Raw genomic sequence first — 21198 nt, 5'->3', positions numbered from 1 at the left:
AATAACCTCAGATAAGTAGGTCCTGAGTGCTGTGGGACTCGAATATTCAATCCAGTGTCTTTCCATCCCTCCTCCACAACCTCCTTCTCTGTCCCTTTTGAGGGATCCATCTCATGAGTCTATATTCTTACAAGAAGTTCAGACTCTGCTTACTCTGAGGGCTATAGAGAAAGGTCCCCTGCAGTTTCAGGGGTGGGGTTTCTACTCCTGCCATTTTCTGATCCCCAAGGACACCTGAGACCCATATTGGACCTTCAGGCTCTCAACAAGTTTATCAAGCAAGTCAGATACTGCATGCTTACCCTAGCATCAATCATTACCTCCCCAGTCTGTAACAATTGGTTCACTGCCCTTGATCTTCAAGGCACGCAATGTTGCCCAGTCCCAGGAAATTCCTCAGATTATGTGACGGGGGGCCGCCATTGTTGGTATACAGTACTTCCCTTTGGCATATTATCAGTGCCTCGTGCGTGCACCAAATGCATGGTGGTGCTCACAGCCTGCTTAAGAAAGAACAGAATCCATGTCTTCCCTCACCTCAATTGTTGGCTGATTTGAGGGCCATTCCAGGACCAGATTCGTGGCCTCTGGAACTCACACTGAACAGGGGAATGTCAGCACTTATTCCTACTCAAGTTCATTGAGACCCTGTATGACTCAACAATTTTAACTGCTTTTCATTCCCCAATAGAGATTTCAAATGATTCACAACTTATACATGTCCCTCATGTCTCATCCATCCACCCTGGTTTGGACTAGGCAACAAAACGGCAGATGAAATTCATTGTTGATAAATGTAAAGTAATGCACATTGGAAAACATAATCCCACCTATACATATAAAATGATGGAGTCTATTTTAGCTGTTTCAACTCAAGAAAGAGATCTTGGAGTCATTGTGGATAGTTCTCTGAAAGCATCCAGTCAATGTGCAGCGGCAGTCAAAAAAGCAAACAGAATGTTGGTAATCATTAAGAAAGGGATAGATAAGACAGAAAATATCATATTGCCTCTATATAAATTCATGGTATGCCCACATTTTTAATACTGTGTGCAGATCTGATTGCCCCATCTCAAAAAAGATATATGGGAATTGGAAAGGGTTCAGAAAAGAGCAACAAAAATGATTAGGGGTACGGAACAGCGTCCGTACAAGGAGAGAGTAATAAGATTGGGACTTTTCATCTTGGAGAAGAGACGACGAAGGGGGGGATAGGATAGAGGGTCTATAAAATCATGAGTGATGTGGAGAAAGTAAATAAGGAAGTGTTATTTACTCCTCCTCAAAACACAAGAACTTGGGGTTACCAAATGAAATTAATAAGCAACAGGTTAAAACAAACAAAAGGAAGTATTACTTCACACAATGCACAATAATCTGTGGAACTCTTTGCCAGAGGATGTTGTGAAGGCCAAGACTATAACAGGCTTCAAAAAAGAGCTAGATAGGTCCATCAGTGGCTATTAGCCAAGATGAACGGCGATGCAAAACCATGAAGTGTCCCTAGCTTCTGTTTGCCAGAAGCTGGGAATGGACAACAGGGGATGGATCACTTGATATTTACCTGTTCTGTTCATTCCCTGCGAAGCACCTGGCATTGGCTACTGCCAAAAGGCAGGATACTGGGCTAGATGGACCATTAGTCTGACTCACTTTGGCTGTTCTTATGGACTCATTTTGAGGTTGCTAGTTCATGCGGCCTCTTGTAGATATGCAACCAAGTGTGTAAGATTGTGTCTTCATATGCTTCAGGTGTGGCTGAAATTGGTCTATCATCAAGTAAGCACCATTTTGATAAGTTGGTCCAGCTCCCACCTGCAATGTTGCATGCCCTATGGCAGTGAATAAACCAGAACAACATATGTATAGACATTCCCTTTTCTGACCTCACCCTCACCCCAGCTGCAACAGCTGTAACAGATGCCTCTTTGATAGGTTGGGGAGCTCACCTAGAAGGGTCATGAACACAACACTCTGGATGGAGCACGAGTCTGATCTTTATCAGTGTCCTCAATCTCTGGGCAATTCACAGAGTTTACTGAGCTTTCCTTCCCTGCATTAAGGACTTCTTGTTCCAAATTTTGGCCAACAGCACAGCAGCAATGTACTATTTAAACAAGCAGAGAGGGGCTCACGTTAGCCAGCTTTGCCAAGAGGCAATGAGCTTTCAGGAGTTTTGCATCACAGAGGATATCACTCCTGTGTCTACACACTTACTGGGCGCCCAGAACCAGTTGGCCAGCTTCCTCAGCATTAGATTTTCTCTCAACCATGAGTGGTGTCTCAAAACCAGCATGCTGAGGTCCATCCTTTGGGCATTGGACATTCCTTCAGTCAGCCTACACAAGAAAACAAGAAGTATCAGCAGTTTTGCTTTTGGGCAGGTCAAAATCTGGGCTTACTAACCGATACTTTGATATTGGACTGGAGACTGGGGCTAATGTATGCATTTCCCCCAATCCCTCTGATCCAACATGTCATTCACAAACCGAAACAAGATCACATCATGTTAATACTCACAGCACCAGCCTGGCCGAGACAGTGCTTGTTCTCAAACCTTCACAGTCTCTTAGTTCAACCCCTTCACCATCTGCCTCTCCTCCCAGGCAGACTGTCACAGCGTCACAGTCAAATGCTACAAATGCAGCCTCTATCTCATGGCATGGCTTGTGAGTGGCTAGGCCAGGATAGGGCATGCGATTCAAGAGATTTTACTCAATAGTAGGAAGCAATCAACAAGGTTGACTTATCTGGGTAAGTGGAAAAATGTTTCCATCTGGTCTACTAATCGTGGAATACAGCCTCCAAAAGTGAGGATCCAAGACATTGCAGAGTATCTTCTGCATTTGAGATCCTCTTTCTATGAGTTCGGAGGGTACCACCTTGTGGCTATCTCTGCTGTTCACCCTCCTGTCCAAGGAGCCTTGCTGTTCTCCAACCCCATGATTACTAAATTTCGAAGATGGACTTCAGCATACTGGTTGGAGAGACCATTTGTGGTAATGGGCAAATCTTATGCTGAGTAAGTCGTCGAAGGGTGTGGCACATCTTTTCCCACCCATTTAAGGACCTGGTACTTACTTGGGACCTCAACCTTAGCAGCTGTTATGGACTTTGAGCCCTTGACCACCTTCTCTTCACCTCACTTAAGCCAAAAGATAGCTTTCCCATCACTGTTATGTTGGCCAGGAGAGCATCTGAACTAGAAGCTTTGATGGCGGGCCCTCCTTATACAGTATTTTTCAAAGACAAGGTAGCCCTGTGGTCACACCCAAAGTTGTTAATTAAAGTAGTGTCAGTTTTTCATTTAAATCAACCAGTGTATCTCCTGGTTTTCCTCCTGAAACCACATTCTGGTCTACGTACCTTCGATGTCTGGAGGGCACTGGCCTTCTGTCTGGACAGGACCAAGCCTTTCAGTCTCCTCATCTTTTTGTCTCCAGTGCTGATTGCATGAAAGGTCAGACAGTGTCAGCGCAGATGATCTCTACATGGATTACCTTCTGCATTACAACAGCCTACAGGGTAGCCAGTACTCCTGTGCAAAGACTCTCTGCCTTTCAACAAGGGCCCAGGCTACATCTGTCACTTTCCTGAAGATGTTTCTATACTGGACATTTGTAGAGCTGCCACTTGGATCTCAGTATGTACATTCATTCATTATGCCATCACCACTTCATCCAAATTTGATGAGAACTTCGCAAATATGTGTTGCAATCGTTATTTAAATAGATTCAGTAGCCTCCAACTTACAGTACTGCTTGTGAGTTGCCTCAGTAGAATACACATCTGCAACCTCAGGAAGAGGAAAAATGGTTACTTACCTGTTCTGTAATTGTTGTTGTTGGAGATGTGGGTGCAGACATGTATTCCACAACCCATCCTCTGCCCATCAGAGTCTTACGGCTTCTTCTCTGGTGCAAAGGAACTGAAGTCAGGGGGACCGCCCTTACATAGTCTCAGGAAGGTCCAGGAGTGGCATAGGGCACGTGCACAAAATCTCCAGTTCTGGTACTCCTGGCACAAATACACCTTAATGTGTTCCTTAGAATGCACATCTGCACCCATATCTTGAAGAACAACACTTACAGAACAGGTAAGTAATCATTTTTTTGAAAATATACTTTCCAGAAGTTAGTACATACAGTTTTAAGGACTGATATTTTTACATTCATTTTTCGGTAGTATATTGTCTGGATATTTTACATCTTGGTTTATTGCTAGATCATAAACCAGAAATGCTATTTTCCAGGCTAACTCTCCAGGAATAAGTATGAAAAGTGATGATGGATCCTCCTCTTCTCCCCTTTCTTTGTTTTGCAGGGGTTTAAAATTGATGTAAATTGCAAACAGTTGACAGTAGACTTTGTGAACCAGTCCGTACTACAGATTAGCAGCCAGGATGTGGAAAGTAAACGTAGTGATAAGACTGATTTTGCGGAACAGCTTGGAGCAATGAACAGACGTTGGCAGATCCTCCAGAGCCTGATAACAGAAAAGGTAAGAAAAAAACCAGCTGCTTTTCAGTGTGCATTTAAAAATGGGTGCAACTCATTCAGGAGCAGGCATACTAAAATTAATTTAGCATGTCCTGAGTAATATGAACACCTCCTTTGGCAAAACCAAACATCTAGTGTCAACATAATTGCTTCAATGTTCTCCGAGACATGCCATCTTCTTTCCGATAGTAACATAGCTCCTTCAGTTTTACATTTATCTTAATGCATTTCCTAATTATTTCACATACTCCTGCACACTTATGACCGTGGTGTTCAGACTGAAACAAAGAGTGAATGAATGCTTTTTGTTTCTCCAGTGTCTATTAACTGAAGTGCTCAGAAGATTGGTGCAGTCTTAATCTGTCACTTATAGCAGGTTGAGCTTAAAATTGGGCATCAGCAGAATATTCTTGCTTGTGAATTAGCAAATTCTGCTAATCTGTCAAAGAACACATGTATATTTATATTTTTGTTTTATAATAAAATAGCACTGAAGGTCCCAATAAAGATCAGTAAAAAGAGAAGGAGGACTTGTGGCACCTTAGAGACTAACAAATTTATTAGAGCATAATCTTTTGTGAGCTACAGCTCACTTCATCAGATGCATACAGTGAAAAATATAGTGGGGAGATTTTATATGCACAGAGAACATGAAACAATGGGTATTACCATACAGACTGTAACAAGAGTGATCAAGAAAGGTGAGCTATTACCAGCAGGAGGGCGGGGGGAACCTTTTGTAGTGATAATCAAGGTGGGCCATTTCCAGCACTTTACAAGAACAATAGGAGGGGAAATAAACAAGGGGAAATAGTTTTACTTTGTGTAATGACACATACACTCCCAGTCTTTATTCAAGCCTAGGTTAACTGTATCCAGTTTGCAAATTAATTCCAATTCAGCAGTCTCTCCTTGGAGTCTGTTTTTGAAGTTTTTTTGTTGAAGAATTGCCTCTTTTAGGTCTGTAATCGAGTGACAAAAGAGATTGAAGGTGATCTCAGACTGGTTTTTGAATGTTATAATTCTTGACATCTGATTTGTGTCCATTTATTCTTCTACGTAGAGACTGTCCAGTTTGGCCAATGTCCATGGCAGAGGGGCATTGCTGGTACATGATGGCATATATCACATTGGTAGATGTGCAGGTGAACGAGCCTCTGATAGTGTGGCTGATGTGATTAGGTCCTATGATAGTGTCCCCGAATAGATATGTGGACACAGTTGGCAACAGGCTTTGTTGGAAGGATAGGTTCCTGGGTTAGTGTTTTTGTTGTGTGGTGTGTGGTTGCTGGTGAGTATTTGCTTCAGGTTGGGGGGCTGTCTGAGGCAAGGACTGGCCTGTCTCCCAAGATCTGTGAGAGTGATGGGTCATCCTTCAGGATAGGTTGTAGATCCTTGATGATGTGTTGGAGAGGTTTTAGTTGCGGGCTGAAGGTGATGGCTAGTGGCGTTCTGTTATTTTCTTTGCTGGGCCTGTCCTGTAGTAGGTAACTTCTGGGTACTCTTCTGGCTCTGTCAATCTGTTTCTTCACTTCAGCAGGTGGGTATTGCAGTTGTAAAAATGCTTGATAGAGATCTTGTAGGTGTTTGTCTCTATCTGAGGGATTGGAGCAAATGCAGTTGTATTGTAGAGCTTGGCTGTAGACAATGGATCATGTGGTGTGGTCTGGATGAAAGCTGGAGGCATGTAGGTAAGTATAGATGTCAGTAGGTTTCCGGTATAGGATGGTGGTTATGTGACCATCGCTTATTAGCACCGTAGTGTCCAGGAAGTGGATCTCTTGTGTGGACTGGTCCAGGCTAAGGTTGATGGTGGGATGGAAATTGTTGAAATCATGGTGAAATTCCTCAAGGGCTGCTTTTCCATGGGTCCAGATGATGAAGATGTCATCAATGTAGCGCAAGTAGAGTAGGGGCATTAGGGGACGAGAGCTGAGGAAGCGTTGTTCTAAGTCAGCCATAAAAATGTTGGCATACTGTGGGGCCATACCTGTAGCAGTGCCGCTGACTTGAAGGTATAAATTGTCCCCAAATGTGAAATAGTTATGAGTGAGGACAAAGTCACAAAGTTCAGCCACCAGGTTTTCCATGACATTATCGGGGATACTGTTCCTGATCGCTTGTAGTCCATCTTTGTGTGGAATGTTGGTGTAGAGGGCTTCTACATCCATAGTGGCTAGGATGGTGTTTTCAGGAAGATCACCGATGGATTGTAGTTTCCTCAGGAAGTCAGTGGTGTCTCGAAGATAGCTGGGAGTGCTGGTAGCGTAGGGCCTGAGGAGGTAGTCTACATAGCCAGACAATCAGGAATCCATTGTGCCAGCCACTCTACAAACATAAAATAGAAAAGCCAATAACCTACAATCTTATTTCAAACTAAAATATAAAAGTGCATAATGAGTGGCGGGTCTCACTAACCACAAATGCATAGAAGTAAATTACCTTCAAATAATTTTGGCCTGGAATAATTCTTCACTGTAAATGATGTTTCACTCCATCACCATTCACCTGAAGAGAATTCCACTCCATGTAAACTTTTATGTGGAAAGCTCCTTCCAGCTTGTCACAAATTTGGGGTATCATGAGCTAGATCACTAGAGAAACTCCTCAGTGAAATACTTCTTTGAGTTTTTTCTTTGCTGTTTAATCGTTAATAAATAGAGGATGAATAAAATTGAGTTTGACTTTATACTCTGTTCTAAATTCTGAATGCAGGAATACACTGAATTCTGAGGAAAGCACAAATCAGCATTCATCTGCACTGAATTATTTAATTTTCTTGACAGAGAAGCTGTTTCATTTAGGATGTATACATATGTATTTCTTTACAGATCCAACTGTTGGAAAGCCTGCTGGAATCCTGGACAGAATATGAAAACAATGTGCAGTGCCTGAAAACTTGGTTTGATACCCAAGAGAAGAGGTTGAAGAAACAACAGAGAATTGGAGATCAGGCTTCAGTCCAGAATAATGTGAAAGACTGTCAGGTAACATTTTCTTGGAAACTACGGGTTCTCTTTCCTGCATGCAGAAACAGCACCTAACAAACATGGGGTGAAATCTTGGCTCCACTGAAATTAATGATGAAACTCCCCTTGAGTTCAGTGGGGTGAGAATTTCACCCCTCAAGTGCAAAGGAGTAATAGTGTGCTGAACGTACCTACATGCATACTCTTATGTGAATACTAGCTTAATAATTGTAATAGCAATAATAAAGCAGGGCCATGCCCAGGTATGCTGAATTGCTGTGAGTTAAAGGGATACATTCTGTTTTCTGGGCAGCCATTTTTCTGGATTTCACTGTTATGAATATTGTGCTTGACTGCTTAAAAAGTTTGCTTCCCCTCCTTCTGATGCCCTCCCTTGGACATGCTGGGGAAAATATGCTTTAAAACAAATTTGGCCTATATGCTCCTTCCCTATGGAAAATGCACAAAGAAACCAAATTAATTCCGATTTTCTGGACCACTAAGGCCACTTTGTGTCACATAAGCTACTCAAAGGGCCTTAAATCAGGCAGAGACAGCTAGTGGAAAACTCCCCCTGTGCCGGGGAACTCTCTGCTGATGGACAGCTGGTGAAGGTGGCTCCGACTGAGTCATCTGCCCCCACCTTGCCCATCCTGTAAGAGGGAGGAGGAGGCGAGGCATGGCATGGATGGAATGGAGAGGGCAGGAGGCCGACCAGAGCAAAGCTCAGCAATGCCCAACACTCCACTGGCCTTAAGTCACTGAGCCTGTGCAGCCCTAACATGCTTCAGGGCCACATGGCCCTGAATCAGTGAACCACAATCAGCTCTCTCGTCCAGTAGGCCCAGCATGATATTGGGAATTGTAAACGTGAAGGAATGTCTTGCTTCTTTTCAGATCAGGGAAAATAGAGTGGAGCCTCTAGAGAAATCAGCTTGGATATGGACTTCCAAGCCAGAGTATCAGTATGGTATCAGGGATCAGATCCCTCCAGACTGATTTAATCTACTAGACAACAAACCGGAATTACCAATTTACAGTGGTGAAAAATTCAGAGCACTAGGCCAGCTATATCCCCATGAGCATGGACAGTCTGTAATGCTCAGTGTTACGGTCCTGGTAAGAGGAATAGGGGAATTTTCATCTATTGGTGCTGTTCATTTCTTTCTCCCCAAGCTTTCCATCAAAACGGTAATTATGACCCTATATTAATTAAGTCACCAGGTAAATCTTCATAATCAGAAGGGCTAGAAATTTTTTTTCACAGGAAAACAGATCCTCGAAAGGCCAATAAAATATTGCCAGGATTCACGAATTTAGTAACTCCATCTGTTTCTGTGAATGCAGAGGACTGGTAAGTTTGGCAGTGTCAGAAGTTACCATTTTCAAGTTCTCTCCCGTGAACTTCAAATTGAATCCATCTTGTGGCTTCTGTACAAATGACTTTATTATTTCAGTACAATAAAGCAAATAACCCATACAATGAAGCCACCATGCATAATTAGCACAACTTGACATAGTTGGCAGACTCTGCTTGGCAGAGGTCCAAAGCTTGATCCGATTTATTACACTTGCGGTTCCTTTGGGTCAGGGACATCAGCAAATTCACAGCTCTGTGAATGACAAGACTTTGATCATTAGAAAAACAAATTGTTTAAAAAATAACTTCACTAGGGTGTCAAACATTGTCAGGTATTCAGTTAAGCTAACACAAAAGCTACAGTTTATGTATTAACAGATACTGAGACTGATCCAGTATCACTTAAATAGTTAAGGGCAGCCTTTATTTTTTTTCATCATAGATCAGAAACATAAATGACTCTTTAACTGAGTTATCAGATTGAAAGGATAGACATCTCAGTTTCCTCTGTAAATATTTCTGGCTCCCTGTGTATTTCTGGCGTTTGATGCTTTGCCAGTTTAAATCACATCCACTTTTTTTTTTTTTTTTTTGGAACAACCACATACAGACTTAAATAATACATTTTAACATTAAACTCAATTAGATTGGTTAAAAATGTCAGATTTAATTGGCACCACTAAAAAGTGAACAATTGACTGTTTTGGTGTCAGATGTTATGAAAACGATGCAAGTATTATTCCAAGCTTATGCTCTGGAGATGGACCAAGGAGTCCAGGTTTTTATTTTCTGAAACCTCATTGATTCCAAAACGCGAACTTGGTTTGGAAACAAGTCCTATTTTATCTAAACCACCAAAACTAAGGAGCAGTGAGAGTATGATAAATGTTCTGGTTTGGGTCCATCCCAATTTATATGCCATTGTCCATGAGAATGAGGGGGAAATATGTAGAAATACTGAAATTCAGCAAAGAAAAATATACCAAATGCTTTGACTATCAGCTAGTTTCTACATTTTAGTTGCTAAAACAGATACCATGAGCTCAAAGTAAAGAGCATTAGAGAAACGGAAAGGATTATAACAAAGTTAAAAATAATAGAAACGTGGAACAGAATACATGAAATGGATAAGAATAAACAATAGACTGAAGTTCATCATACTTGTAAAACTTAGAATGTGCTTATGTCTGTGTATGTTATAGATCGAGGCCCAAATTCTGCCCATGTAATCCTATTGATATGGCTTTTGAAGGATGTAACTTGGGTAGGGTTTGGTCCTTAATACTCACTTGCTAACTGATGAATATTAATGAGTATCTACAGTTTTTGTCTGATTCGTGTCTCAGAAAGGACTAGCTTTGGGGGTATAGAGGAGGTGGGGAGTGCAGATTCAGATACCTCTGGATCAATGTGCAGCCCAGAGGGCAGACCTGCAGATCCCAGGCCATGACCTGGCAGCATGGATCCCTTTACACTACCTCCAAACAGGATAGGTATAGACGAGTAATTACTGCTCCACCGAGATGTTAGGGATTTCCACTTAGAAGTGCACCAGTTAGCCAAGGGAGCACACCATGGAGAGCATTTCCTTTCTGGGTTCTTCCATCCTCCAAGTTTGTCACTCCACTCCAAAACTGCTGAAGCCTTGGAGAAGTTGAGAAGCATGGGGTCTCTGCAAGCAGAGCAGCTCATGCAGCAGAGCTGCTGTGCTCCATTTCTTAATAATGGTTCCATGTTGGGATTACTAAATCCAGATGCCAATGATCAATTGAAAGGTATGTGAAATGAATGAACTAAGAAACAAGGAAATGCTTCTCTTTTGCTAATGAATGGAGCAGTTTCCTGTAGATCCATGTAGCTCCAAGCTATTTTTTAAAATGATTTTGGACCCTATATGAGAGCAAGATATTCTGCATTGTAGTAATGTAAATAGAACATGGACACTCAGCATTAACATTGTTTTTTTCTTTAAAGTAAATATGGGAAATAGAAAATATGCCATAGAAATTGTTGATGGTTTTTATTGTTAAAGGAATAATAAGCATACCACTGTGCTCTTCCCATTCTTATCATTGCAGAAGTTGAGGGTTTGCAGAGAGTTTTTGTACCTGGAAGCATTATTGATCTAAACCCAATACATGAATGCTTGTTTCTTTCAGGAGTTGGATGAGTTGATTAAAGCAAAGGAAAAAGAAGTCGAGAAAATAGAACAGAGTGGCCTTTCCTTGATCCGGAATAAGAAGGAAGAAGTCTCTACTGTTGTCATGAGTACCCTGCAAGAACTTAACCATTCCTGGGCCAATTTGGACCACATGGTGAGAGAACGTGGTTCTGTTAATCATGAGGCAAACTGTGCCTGGTATCCCTATGAGTGAAGATAGCCCTTACCAGAAAGCAACAGGTGGATTTCTTCTGAGTGGGAGGGCGGGGAGTAGATATTCCAGGAGACTGGGCAGTGAGTCTGTACCCACGTTCATGTGATTACACATGTAAAATGGGTATGAAAATTCCTATTTCACAGGGGTACTGAATTCTTATTTATCAAAGTTTTCACGGTGCTTTCAGATTTCACATGAAATGTGCTGTATTAATTACAAGGGCCACCTTTTAAAGTACACACATTACAAGTACAGTGTATGCAGTACTGCCCCCGAGCCTATAAATAAACCTACAGCCACAGATCGAATTAGGGGGGAAACGGCAGGGGTGCTGGGGGAAGCTGGCTTGAAGTGGCTTCCATCATATACAGGGTTTGCAGCTTGGTTCAGCATCCCCACTCTACAAATTGTTTCAGCACCGCTGCTTCCAAGCTCCACCCACAAAAGTAATCTCCACCCATAGGAGTTTCCAAAATCAGACGCTGCTCTCATTAAATTATGCAAAGGATCAAAATAAAAAAATGCTGCTCTCGGAGCTCCACTGGGCTCCTTTAATTGGACTCCCCCTGCCTGGGGCGTGACTCTGCTGTTGGTTCTGCTCCTTGGGCTAAACTGCTTCTTGATTGGCGGGGGGAGGAGTGGCAGAACTTTCCAAACGCAACTCACTTTTGGCACCAAACGAGACACCATTTACAGTAACTTGTGCAGATCGGTCCCTTCTTTTAATGAAGAATAATTCAAATGTCAGCATCATTATCTATCATCAGTAGGCTTCTGAGTTACTGCCTCACTAGGATTCAGGGGGCAGTTCACAACTCTCGGATATACTGTTCCAGGCTTTCTGCAGACAACGCTGCAATGCTTACACTCAGTTCATGTATCTCAGATTTTTTTTCTCACCCATAACAGCTAGAAACTTGCTTTTTACAAAAAAAAAAAAAAAAAGAAAGCTGAGATTCTAGAGAACAAGGCAGGAGCTTCAGAGATGTTCTAGTACCTCACCCTGCTGTGTACTGGCCCATGAAAAACCCTGATCAACAGCTGTGAAAAATAGTTTTTCTCATAGTCATTGTGTGTGCTATCATTAATGACAAACCATGTGGATTAAGGGCTAAGTACTGAACATCAGACCCCCTTTAAGGTGTCATATGTTGTATAGCCAAAGACTGAGACACCCAAAATCACCAATCGCATCTGCAAATCTTGGCCAGAATTGTTATGTGATCAAGCACATTTCTTGTTAAGCCTGACTGTAGAACAAATAGTGCTGAGCCTGGAGCGCTTACCCTTTTTTTAATTCAAGATCAAATGAAGGGAAATAATTTAAGCAAATAGCAAATGCGTCTCACACATTTCATACTGATGGTTTGTTTTTTTTCTCCCAGGTCGGCCAGCTGAAGATATTGTTGCAGTCTGTGCTTGATCAGTGGAGCATTCACAAAGTGGCTTATGAAGAACTGAATAGTTACCTGATGGAAGCTAGATATTCTTTGTCCCGCTTTCATCTCCTCACAGGTTCATTGGAAGCAGTGAAAGTCCAAGTCGATAACCTTCAGGTGACGAATAAGTACTGAGCCTCCTGACATCTTAAGAAAAGATTTGGAGATAAATTCTGCTCTCAGTGCTGCACTGACGTAGCTGACTGCAGAATCTGGCCCTTCAAATATGGAATCTTAGATGCGCTGCCAAGCCAAAACCTGCGATGTTAACAAATGTCCTTAGACACGTTTCTAGAAGAGCTGGTCCTGAATTTTTTTTTTTAAAGTAACTTTTTGTGAAATTGCTTTTTTAATCAAAATATTGTTTTTTCTCTAAATTTTCTAACCATCTCTAGTTGTTAGAAATATATGAATATTAATAGAATTTTTAAAATCCAATTTACTTGTCTTTATTCGTGCTCTGATCACTTCTGCATTTCTCCATCCCTGAACAATTAAAGTAAAGTCAGTTTCATTTGTTTATCATAAGTTCTTCAAGTGCTTGCACATGTCCATTTCACTGTTGGTGAGTGCGCACCTTGTGCTCAGTTGTCGGAGAACTCTTTCCCTTAGCAGTACCCATCAGGGCGGCTCGAGCAACTCTGTCTCCATAGGCCACTGCTTGCTAGTGTAAGAGGGCAGAGCCGCCCTCAACCCTCCTCAGTCCCTTCTTACCACCAGTGGCAGTTGTTGGAACCATCTCAGACTTGTTGTCATAAGCTTTCTCCTTCCTTTGTATCTGTACTCTGTTATTGTTAGGAAGTAGTTAGTTAGTTAAGTTTAAGTTAGTTTTAGCTTGTTTTAGTGATAGATTCTTTTGTCTTAGGTCTTTTTGGACTAGTTTTCATCTGGCGGTACTGAGATCGGTATCGAAACAGTGCTGCACTCACCAGGTTTTAAGTCCTGCCGCGCTTGTGCTTAGTCTATGCTGGTCAGTAACCCACCCCCGGCCTGTGTGAAATATTTGGGAGAATCCCACATAAGTGACAATTGTCACGTTTCTAAGGAATTTAAGCCCCACTTGAAGAAAGCTAAAGTGGCAAGGCTCAAATATTTGCTCATGGAGGCAGCACTTCATCCCCCATCAGACTCTTCTCACATGAAGAGCACCCCAAGTACATTGGCATAGGTTTGGAGCAGACCAGAGGTGTCAGCAGCTCCTCAGTCCCATTCACGATACCAAAGAAAAGGCTTAGACCCTCCTCAGGCTCAGTACTTTGCTCAGGCATGTTGGTGCCAAAGCCTAGTAGAGAAAGAGACTCTAAGAGACATTCAGGGGAGAGTCTCTCACTGGAACACTCTACAGCTAAAAAAAAACGGATCACCACCTCCAGAGCCTGTGCCAGGTCCATCAAGAACATCCCTGAAAGATCTCTGTGGGAGAGCCATCACTCATTGCTGCTCCCAACCACCCCGAAGACGTATGCAACCGCAGGACATGCTTAGCTTCTCAGTACCGGTATCCCCAGCAGTGCAAGAAAGTTTGCTGTTAGTACCGATGCCTGCAGCACCTACCTCTCTGTGTCAGGAACTCGCCATACTGCTACGTCCCAAGCTTCCACAAAGGGCAGTGCCGTCAAAGGACAAGCTTCCAATGATATCCCTGGTACCACCATCCCCAGGCTACCTATTCCCAATCCCAACTGGTTCTTCTCCCCCTAGGTTGGATGTCTGATTCTTCCTCTTCAGACTCAGAGGTGCATTTGTCTGTGTCCCGTCAGAGACAGGGGGCATACCCTCCATCAGAGATTTGGGACCTTGGGTCACACAATAGTCACAGCACTGGCCTCCTCCTCCTCCTCAGGAGCAAAAACCCAGTCAAGGTTGGGTCCCAGGCCCATATCAGTGACTGTTGTGGGCATCCTGGGGCATCCCTCCTTCTGCGAGGACCTCCCTGCAGCTCTCTTGTTCTTTGTCATTGAGACTGCTCTGGGAGCATCGGCACCAAGAGCATTATTCTCCAGGACTGAGCAGCCAGAAGTCATTTGGGTGGCTTCCCCACCACAAGTCATGGAGCAGCCACCACCACAGAATTCTGTGGTGTCCTCTTGATAATTGCCAGATGATGCTGTTGGTAGCAAGATATTCAACACCGCAAGAGGACCAGAGGCCTCATCAAGGTCTATTGAGAAGGAAGGATGGCCTCTGTTCTTAACATTCAAGCAGAGGAGGTATGTGAAAGCTCCCTCAAGTTGGTGGACGTTCTGGTATTGGCGGCCCCTACCAGGGTGGCCATGCCAATTAAGGAAGCCGCTGTGGATCCTGTGAAGGTGCTGTGGCAAACAACGTCCTCCTTACTCCCTACAGCAAAGTGAGCTGAGAGGAGGTCTTGCATCCCCTCTAAGAGGTATGAGGTTGCCTAGAGCATAGGTAACTTTGGCAGCTTTCTTGGCATAAGTGTTGATCATAGAAATTTTTAAAGTAGTGACTTGGTCATCAGCCTACACTTTTGCTTCTCATTATGCCATTTCAGTCTAAGGACGATGTCTATTTCAGACAGGTTGTCATACAGTCACTGTTTAGGTAGACTCTGAGCCCACCTCCATGTCTGTCTGCTTGTGAGTCACCTTCAGTGGAATGGACATATGTAAGCACTTGAAGGCAAAAAGAAGGTTACGTACCTTTCTGTAACTGTTCTTCTTTGAGATGTGGTGTACATATCCATTCCATGACTTGCCCTCCTTCCCCTCTCTATTGGAGTCTATCTGGTACAAAGGAACTGAAAGAAGTCAGGGCAGCTCCGCTCTCTTACACCAACGTGCAGTGGCATGTGACAGCTGAGGGTGCTCGAGCTACCTCGACAGGTACTGCTGAGGGAAAAAGTTCTCTGACAACTGTGCATGGGGCATGTATACACCTACAGTGGAATTGACATGTGCAGCACATCTCAAAGAACAAGTTACAGAAAGGCAAATGTTTTTTTTTTTCTCTTTCAGGTTTCAGTGGTGCAGTGTATGGGTTTCAAACACAGTATTGCCAACCCCAAACTTTCTAAACCATGAGACTAGCTTAAAAATCATGAGGGTTTAAAAAAAGTCTCCTTTTTATTTGCCTTCAGGTTTCTGAGTCTTTAGGGAACACTCGGGTCACATTTTCAGATTTTCCTTTTTAATCATGAGGGCTAGAAACTTACACTTTTTAAAAAACAGAAGCTGAGATTCTCACATACTCAGATGACTCCAGGAGCAGAGGATTTATGAAAAACATCAAGTATCATGAGCTCATAATAAAAACATGATCATTGAAAACACTACCAGCACAGAAGTATGTTTGTTTTAAAACAGCTGTTTTTGGAATTAAAAATAATTGTGGAAACATTTCTTATGTCTTAGGACTTATTTAAAAATGTGTTTTATTAATAGTTAATTGGGGGCAAATTTAAGCTGACAGCGTTGCAAAAATTGGCAGTCTAGGTAGATGTATATACATGTGTCAGTGAAGTTGCAAGGATATAAGTGAAGGTGAAAATGGCATATGTGTAAATTTGCAATTCCCAAACTGAGGTCCACAGAGCACTTGCTGACAAATGGTGCTGCCTCTTTTCCTTGTTTCCAGATATTACGTTGCATAAAAGGCAGCAAGTAAAACAATAAATACTTTTGATTTTTTTTTCTTTGGGGACAGATTGTGGCCCAAGGTGCCACCTTACTACTTTGAGCTGACAGCCTGTACTGCCACTCACAGCACTGGAAGGGAAATAGGCTCAGCAGAAGCACTGCAATCCTCCTCTCCCTATTTGGGTGGGCAGGAAGAAGTGACTGGGCAGAGCTCCCTTGTACCTCCACCCCACCCCCACACCACACAGCCAGCAGCAGACAGACCCAGTCCAGTTTACACCCTCCTTGAAGCAGCAGGGAGACTGGGAGAGGATCTGAGGCTATGCTATCGGGAGGTGTGATTGCAGCACATGTAGGCATAGCCAAGATAGTTTTGATCAAGCTAGTGTGCTAAAAATGGCAACATGGGTGGAGACATGGGCTAGCTGACCCAAGTACGAGTCCAACCAGTACCCTGGTACACACTCAGGTGGCTATCCAGTGCCACTTCCTGTGTTGCCACAACTTAACTGCTGATTTTAGCAAGCTAGCTAGATCAAAGTTAGCTCAATTATGCCTACATGTGCTGCAGTCACAGCTGCGATTGCAGGGTAGACAGACCCTTAGGACTTGTCAACGCGAACATTTAGTTTGCAGCAAGCTGGGGTGTGAATCTATCCTTCACTAGCCTGTTGCAGACTAACTCTCCATGTGGACCCTGCTGCCATGCACTAACAGTTCCTTAGTGCACTTTCATCTACTCCCATTTCAAAGCAGGGTAGATCAAAGCACACAAATGGACTGTTAGTGTGTGTCAGCGGGGTCCATGTGAAGAGTTAGTCTGTGGAATACTGGTGCGGGATAGACTTACACCCCAGATTGCTCTGAACTAAATGTTCCTGTAGATCTCCCCTTAGTCACAAGTTCCTTCCCAGGCTGCACTATCCATTGCTGAGGGTACATTGTTAACTCATGATCTAACCTTAAGCAATTATTGTAGCTGTTTGTGAGTCCAAAGATGGGTTGGGAAGTCTCTTAACAAAGAGAGCATCTCGTGGTCACATTGTTTAAAAAGTTTGAGATCCCCTGGCAATGATTTGAATTCTGCACTTGTTTAAACTTCTGCTCAATGTAAATAAATAGGTTAACAATACTTTTGAAAACATACTTCCTTGTGTTGCTAAGAACATCCTAGATTAATAAGCGAAAGAATTTTAAAAATAAGGTTTACTTTTCCCTACTTGTGCTGTTAGTTTGCTTTTGTGCATTCCTCTCACTTGGACTGTGGAAAATAGACTAGTCAATTTTAATATTGTTTCTTCAGTAGTTAGCCTCCAGTCAGTTTTGGTTTTTATTTCTGATACACTAGCATATAGTGCAGTCTTTTGGTTGCAAGCACTGCATGTGAATATTTGTTTAAAACCAACTTGTTTTGTTGAAAGGTTTTTACATTTAGGTACATGGATTTGGTAAAAATGTAGTTTTTATAAAACCTAGATTTTGAGCCAAGTTTAACTCAATAATGTTTCTTTAAACATATATTTAAGTATGATTTGAATTACTGTAGGGATAAAAATAAGAAATGTAACTTGATTTCATGAAGCCATATGACTCAATGCACTTTTATGGTGAGATTAAAATAATTTATATTCTACAGGAGTGGAATAGATCTCAATGTTTTTTTCTTTTTTCTCTCTCTACAGAGCCTGCAGGATGAGTTGGAAAAACAAGAGAACAGCTTACGGAAGTTTGGTTCAGTGACCAACCAGTTATTGAAAGAGTGTCACCCGCCAGTCACTGAAACACTTTCCGACACTCTGAAAGAAGTCAATGTGAGGTACAAAGCCTGCTTTTGTGTTGAACTTTGTTAAATTGTCTACTTGTCAGAGCAAACAGAGGTGTAATTCATTGTCTATGAACAGTATATAATTGCTACTTTAAGCCTTCTTCTGTATAGCTCTATTAATTCACATGCTTTGACGTATCCATTTGATATATCTGCCAGGTGGAATAACCTTCTGGAAGAGATTGCAGAGCAGCTACACTCCAGTAAGGCCCTGCTTCAGCTCTGGCAGAAGTACAAAGACTGTTACAGCCAGTGCTCCTCCTCAGTCCAGCAGCATGAGGACCAAACCAATGAGCTGTTGAAGACAGCCACTAACAAGGACATAGCTGATGATGAAGTCACTACTTGGATTCAGGATTGCAATGTACGTTCAGTAAGCTCACTGCTTTATCACAATTGCATGGGCTAATATCACAACAGGGTTTCCTATACTAAACTGTTTATCCCGGCTAATCAAAATAGTTTGAGATTTTTATGTAGGGGAGATATTTTCTCTTCACTAAACAATCCTTCAGGCATTAAACTGTGGGCTTTGCCTTTCCTTCCCAGATCCTACCATGGGACAAGGTCACAGGGGCTTTCACCTTCCTGAATCAGGAATTCAGGGTACTGAGTCCTCCTGGGTTCCTCGGATTTTCTCACACAAACTTCATTCCTCATCCTAAATGTTAGTTCAGACACTTTTGTGTGTGGTCTAGGCCCATGCTAAAGACAGATGAATTGAATTACTGTGTGCACTTATCTTTGGGTCCAATCCTTTGGTCTTTCCTTATCCAAGTCACAGTTACTTGGGCAAATATTCCCATTGATTTCAGTGGGAGTGCTCACATGAGAGAGGATTGCAAGGTCAGCTGCTATGATTTTGCCTACATACTCTAGACTGGAAAATACATCAGGCAGAACAGAAGAGATAAGTTCAAAATCTTTTCCCACCTCTCTTTCACTGTGAAAGGACACCATGCACTCTGTTGAAATCTCAAGATTCTGCCCTTTCACCAGTTTACCCACATCTCATGGCAAAGGTACAATTTACCTCCTAGACTTGGACAAATGTCTTCATTTATGAGTTACGATAGCCCATTATACCTCTGCCTTTGATAGGCAGGTTGTCACAGAGGTTTCCTGGAGCACCCTCCAGCATCAGGTCTCGGCACAACAGGCATGTCAGCTTCAGTTCACTCTTTCAGAGACCTCAGTCACTCCACTTCAGGCTCTCCAGCTTTAATAATATCCCTTCTTAGACCGGGTTATTACCAAAACATAGCTCACTGAATCTGCAACAGAAGTCCCAAACATAGTCCATCTCCCACATCTGCTGGGTAGAGTCTTTAAAGCCCTGCTCTTCCCAGCAGGCACCCCCCTCCCGCCCTCTCCTTGGGCAGTCCTTCGTTACCACACTCTGGTGCCGTTTGCCACATGTAGGCTCCTCCGCCAGGACAGCCACCCCAGCCCTATCAACTAGAGTGCAACCCTGCTCTTCCCAGCAGGAAACACCACAGCTGTTCTGCTGGGAGATCATCCTCCCCAGGGGAGTATCCTTCCCTGGACCCACCTCTCTAGTGTGGAGTTGTCAGCAAGTAAGCCCCTCCACTGGTCTCCTGCCATCAGCTCTCTGGCTTGGGGATGCCACCCAGCAAATCCCTCTTCTGCTATCCTGCCTTCAGCTTTCCCCAGGAACCTCCCACAGCTTCCTTCTGGGACCTTGTGCCATCCACCTCGTATCTGGTAACTCTCACCTGTCCTTTTCCTGAATGACCCAGCTCTAAGACAACCCTCACTCACTCACTGAGAGAACCTCTCCGATTCTCCCCATTCTTTATAGCCCCAGGTACTGACTGGCCCTCTTAATTGGCCAAACTGCTAGCTTTAGATTTTCAGAAAGCTTTTGACAAGGTCCCTCACCAAAGGCTCTTAAGCAAAGTAAGCAGTCATGGGATAAGAGTGAAGGTCCTCTCATGGATTGGTAACTGGTTAAAAGATAGAAAACAATGGATAGGAATAAATGGTCATTTTCAGAATGAAAAGAGGTAAATGGTGTTCCCCAAGCATCTGTACTGGGCCCAGTCCTATTCATAACGATCTGGAAAAAGAGATAAACATTGAGGTGGCAAAATTTACAGACGATACAAAACTACTCAAGATCGTTAAGTCCCAGGCAGAAGAACTACAAAAGGATCTCACAAAGCTGGCTGACTGGGCAACAAAATGGAAGATGAAATTCAATGTTGATAAATGCAAAGTAATGCACATTGGAAAACATAACCCCAACTATACATACAAAATGATGTGGTCTATATTAGCTGTTACCACTCAAGAAAGAAATCTTGGAGTCACTGTGGATTGTTCTCTGAAAACATCCATTCAATGTGCAGCGGCAGTCAAAAAAGTGAACAGAATGTTGGGAATCATTAAGAAAGGGATAGATAATAAGACTGAAAATATCATATTGCCTCTATATAAATCCATGGTACGCTCACATTTGAATACTGCATGCAGATGTGGTCGCCCCATCTGAAAAAAGATATATTGGAATTGGAAAAGGTTCAGAAAAGGGCAACAAAAATGATTAGGGATATGGAATGGCCTCTGTATGAGGAGAGATTAATAAGACTGGGACTTTTCAGCTTGGAAAAGAGACGACTAAGGGGGGATATGATTGAGGTCTGTAAAATCATGACTGGTATGGAGAAAGTAAATAAGCAAGTGCTATTTACTCCTTCTCATAATACAAAAACTTGGGGTCACCAAATGAAATTAATAGGCAACAGGTTTTAAACAAACAAAAGGAAGTATTTTTTCACACAACACATAGTCAACCTGTGGAACTCTTTGCAAGAGGATGTGAAGGCCAAGACTATAACAGGGTTCAAAAAAGAATGAGATAAAATCATGGAGGATAGGTCCATTAATGGCTATTAGTCAGGATGGGCAGGGACGGTGTCCCTAGACTTTGTTTGCCAGAAGCTGGGAATGAGCGACAGGGGATGGATCACTTGACGATTACCGTTCTGTTCATTCCCTGTGGAGCACCTGACATTGACCGCTGTCGGAAGACAGGATATTGGGCTAGATGGACCTTTGGTCTGACCCACTATGGCCGCTCTTATGTTCACCTATTCTGGCACAGAGAGC

At 42.8% G+C, this 21198-nt stretch overlaps 1 protein-coding gene across 1 annotated transcript in view; it reads left to right on the top strand.

Annotated features, from left to right (window-relative positions):
* The window catches only part of SYNE1 (spectrin repeat containing nuclear envelope protein 1), a 497076-nt gene that overhangs the window by 393864 nt on the left and 82014 nt on the right, over window positions 1-21198 (top strand). The window contains 6 exon segments of the mRNA XM_043543166.1: window positions 4324-4500; window positions 7331-7486; window positions 10988-11143; window positions 12592-12762; window positions 17924-18057; window positions 18226-18430. Coding sequence (XP_043399101.1) covers window positions 4324-4500; window positions 7331-7486; window positions 10988-11143; window positions 12592-12762; window positions 17924-18057; window positions 18226-18430 — 999 coding nt within the window.

The sequence above is a fragment of the Chelonia mydas genome, chromosome 3 (genome assembly GCF_015237465.2).
Source record: "Chelonia mydas isolate rCheMyd1 chromosome 3, rCheMyd1.pri.v2, whole genome shotgun sequence".
Classification (NCBI taxonomy): Eukaryota; Metazoa; Chordata; order Testudines; family Cheloniidae; genus Chelonia; species Chelonia mydas.
The sequence above is the reverse complement of the archived record's forward strand: the minus strand, read 5'-3'. Positions and strand labels throughout refer to the sequence as shown.